The sequence below is a fragment of the Buceros rhinoceros genome, unplaced genomic scaffold, assembly GCF_000710305.1.
Source record: "Buceros rhinoceros silvestris isolate BGI_N320 unplaced genomic scaffold, ASM71030v1 scaffold4448, whole genome shotgun sequence".
Classification (NCBI taxonomy): domain Eukaryota; kingdom Metazoa; phylum Chordata; class Aves; order Bucerotiformes; family Bucerotidae; genus Buceros; species Buceros rhinoceros.
In genome coordinates, this window is record NW_010428437.1 from 974 (window position 1) to 2,601 (window position 1,628).

Genomic DNA, 1,628 nt, shown 5'->3' on the forward strand with positions numbered 1-1,628 from the left:
GCTGGGAGCAGGCGAGGCCCAGGCAGGGGACACAGCCAGGAGAGCTGACCAGAGCTGGCCAAAGGGACAGTGTGTGCTGTGTAACGTCGCCCTCAGATACCAGCTGCTCGTCGTGTGGAAGGTAGCAAGCAAGCGCCTTCATATCATTTGGATTTCCACTTCTTCTTTGTCTTCTCCCCTTCACTAATTAAGCTATCTTTATCTCAACCCACGAGTTTTCTCACTTCTGCACTCCCTGGCCGGCTGAGCTGCTGCCCAGGGTCAACCCACCACCAGGACCAAAGGTTCAGTCTGCGTTCAGATCTGCAGTCGCCCATGAGGAAGGGGCCTCCAAGGTCTGAAATGCTGCTTGCTGCAGCATCCCACATAGAAAACACGTCTCCCATCCAAACCAAGAGCTATACATATTTATTATAGTCCATATGACTAATATAGTCCAAAGAGAAACTACAGATAAAAAACAATCTGTAGAACACAGTGGATAAAATTATCCAATCATTAATATTACAAAATACCAGCGGAACAGCTGGTGGGGCCTCTGGGAACACAGAGAGGGCTTCCCAGAAAACCAGCTCGCTTACGAAAAGGTTATCGCTAACCACAAGTCCATCGCTGTCATCAGATTTCCAAGAAAACGCAAGATCTCAAACACCCTGGAGAAAAGGAGCCCATCAAGAACAGAGTCAGGTGCTTCATGGGGCTACCGGTGGCCACTGCTTGGCTACGTCATCGTGCACAGCTTCGGGGATCCACTGACAATAGGCTGCGAGCAGATCTGCAAAGGAAGAGAGGAGCATCGGATGGCTATGGCAGCCAGCGACCGGAGCAGTCTCGCTGGGAAGATCAGGGTCTGCGGTGTCGCTCTGCTCACAGGCTGAGAGCAAGAACCAGCTCCCCATCACTGGGAATGCGGGAGCTTGGCCACCTGCACGCAGGTACCAAAGTATCAGGTGTGGGAGGACGGCAGTGAAAGCCACCGCGGCATCACTTTGCTGCTGCTTCTATAAAGAACTTTCAGCAGCTGGTACCCCAATACTGAACAAAATCCATTTTACCCGGAAAAAAATATCCTGCATCCACTGAGAGCACCATCATGGTCTGATTTTTCAAAAGCCCAACTAACTATGGGAAAAAAGTTCTTAAAACACAAACAAACCTTGCTTTAAAGTAGAGGGAGCTCCAGTTGCTCACAAGAATGAAACACAGAGCATTACTGTTTCTGGTAAGAAACCAGCAAATATTTGGAGCTTATCAAGTGAAATCATCCATTTTTAAAATTAGAATTCAGTGGTGCTCGAGGTACTACAAAGTCCGCACTGCTGTGACTAATAATTAAGCAAGTAGAACACTCACATTTAGGATTTTTCTTCCACGCAGCCAGTAAAGCATCACGATTATCACAATTTTCTGCAACTAGAGCCTGCAGGAGGGCTTCTGTCCTGGGCTGGAGTCTAAATCAGTCCAAAACACAAGAGTTATAGCACTCAGCTCACCTTCCCGAGTCCATACGCTCAACAGTTTCAAAAGGCCAAGCTGAGGTGTACAAACACACGACGAAATAAGGGCAGTATAATTGGCCAGAGGGCAAAGAAAAGCGAGGAGAGCAGTAGTGCTCCTCGCCCTGGGAG

General features: G+C 48.6%; 1 protein-coding gene across 1 annotated transcript in view; it reads right to left on the reverse strand.

Moving 5' to 3' along the window:
* Positions 1-704: 704 nt before the first annotated feature.
* The window catches only part of DHX37 (DEAH (Asp-Glu-Ala-His) box polypeptide 37), a gene marked incomplete at both ends in the record, with an annotated part of 15,339 nt that continues 14,415 nt past the window's right edge, over positions 705-1,628 (reverse strand). Inside the window, 2 exons of the mRNA XM_010142255.1 lie at positions 705-775; positions 1,354-1,451. Coding sequence (XP_010140557.1) covers positions 705-775; positions 1,354-1,451 — 169 coding nt within the window. The remainder of the gene's footprint in view (positions 776-1,353; positions 1,452-1,628) is intronic.